Below are 1,609 nucleotides of genomic sequence, written 5' to 3'. Positions count from 1 at the left end.
TCTCTCTCTCTCTCCCCCTCCCTCTAGCTCTCTCTCTCTCTCTCTCTCACTTTTGCTTTCCCCCCTTTCCACACTCCTGCGCGTAGTCGCGCGCGAAAAAAAAAGGCATATGCGCTGTACAAACAAAGCGAAAAAAAGGAGAAATGATATCGTGCGGCTCTTCGCTTGATTTCTACCTTTCTCGCTACGGAACGAACATAACGAAAACAAAAAACAAAACGAGGATTGGAGGTATTACGCTGCGTATTTCCTTTTCCTCTCCCCTCTCCCCTGCTCATGCTGTTGGTTCCCTCGTTTTCACCTGGACCGTGTGAGAGTGTAAATGAATGTGCATGCGTGTGCCCGCGGGGCTGCCGTACATCTGGAGAGAGGCACGCGTGGGGGATATGGCCTCACGGCTTTTCGCTGCTGTCTGTGTGACAAACAGCAGCAGCAGCAGCAGCAGCAGACACAGACGGAGGCACATCGACACTCACGGCGAAACAGAGCATCGCCAGGACTAGGAGAATAACTGGAGGAAGTCCGCCNGGGGGGGGGGGGGGCGAGAGGGAAAGACGAAGGACGAGCAGCATTAAAATGGAGTACCCCTCTCAATCCACGCGAGATGATATTGTCGTTGGCAAAAAGGGCATTTTTTGTCGTCTAAATTCTGTTTTATTTTTATTCTGCGCATTGCTTCACGCCACGTTATCGCTCACCTCAGCATTGCCTTCTGCTTATTCGCCAGTAAATATATTATACGACTGGCGGTTGGCGTACCCGGCACCTGGGCGGAAGGCACGGCTAGCAACAGGCTGAGCGCCCGGTGCCTGCTGCTGTTGTGCTTGAGGGGCGGTCTGCTGATTCTGCTGCTCCTGAGCGGCGGATGGCTGCTGCACGCGCAACGGACTTTCCTCCGCCGCATCTATAGCAATCACCACTTCCTCATCCTGGCGCTGCTCCTGCTGTTGTTGCTGTTGTTGCGGCTGCGGCTCCTGCTGTTCCTTCTCCCCACTGCCGTTGGCTCCGCAGTTCTTCTGGGCATTGTTGTGGTCGAACGCCTTTCCACCAGCATAGACGCCTTGTGTCTGTGTTGTGTCCCACTTCAACCCATCCTGCCCCATGAGTTCCTTCATGGCGTTCCCGCCAACGTGCTCACGGTACAGACGGCTCTGCCGCACACATGGGCGGTCACCGAGCGTGTTGCCTTGGTTCTGCGTGAGGGATGGATCGCCGAGGTGCTGGTGGCCTCGCATTTTTTCTTCTTCGATTATGCTGTTTTCGTCCTTCGTTCGTGTATCGTGTTGTTTGGCACCGCGTGAGCCAGTCTCTCTCTCTCTAGTTCTCTTTCTACGCATGTGGGTGCGGGCAGTAAACAATGAGAAAGAAATATAAGTCGATAAACATACGGGCACACACACACACACACATAAGTAAATAACTCAAAAAGAAGTTATATATATATATATATATAGAGCGATCGCACTTGCCGCATACAGATTCGTCTTCCCGCAGTGTACGACATTGGGAGGACCCTGTGGATACATATATATTCCACACACACACACGCAGATTGCAGACAGAGACGCACACACACATATATATCTATATCTATATATATATATATATA

General features: G+C 51.8%; 1 protein-coding gene across 1 annotated transcript; it reads right to left on the bottom strand.

The window, feature by feature from the left end:
- Positions 1–716: 716 nt before the first annotated feature.
- DQ04_06821010 (hypothetical protein) lies at positions 717–1,235 on the bottom strand (the record flags this gene model as incomplete). The annotated part of the gene is made up of 1 exon (XM_009314889.1): positions 717–1,235. One exon carries the CDS (start codon positions 1,233–1,235, stop codon positions 717–719), a length of 519 nt encoding a protein of 172 aa, XP_009313164.1.
- Positions 1,236–1,609: the final 374 nt, after the last annotated feature.

The sequence above is a fragment of the Trypanosoma grayi genome (genome assembly GCF_000691245.1).
Source record: "Trypanosoma grayi strain ANR4 Tgr_682_V1, whole genome shotgun sequence".
Taxonomy (NCBI): domain Eukaryota; phylum Euglenozoa; class Kinetoplastea; order Trypanosomatida; family Trypanosomatidae; genus Trypanosoma; species Trypanosoma grayi.
The sequence above is the reverse complement of the archived record's forward strand: the minus strand, read 5'-3'. Positions and strand labels throughout refer to the sequence as shown.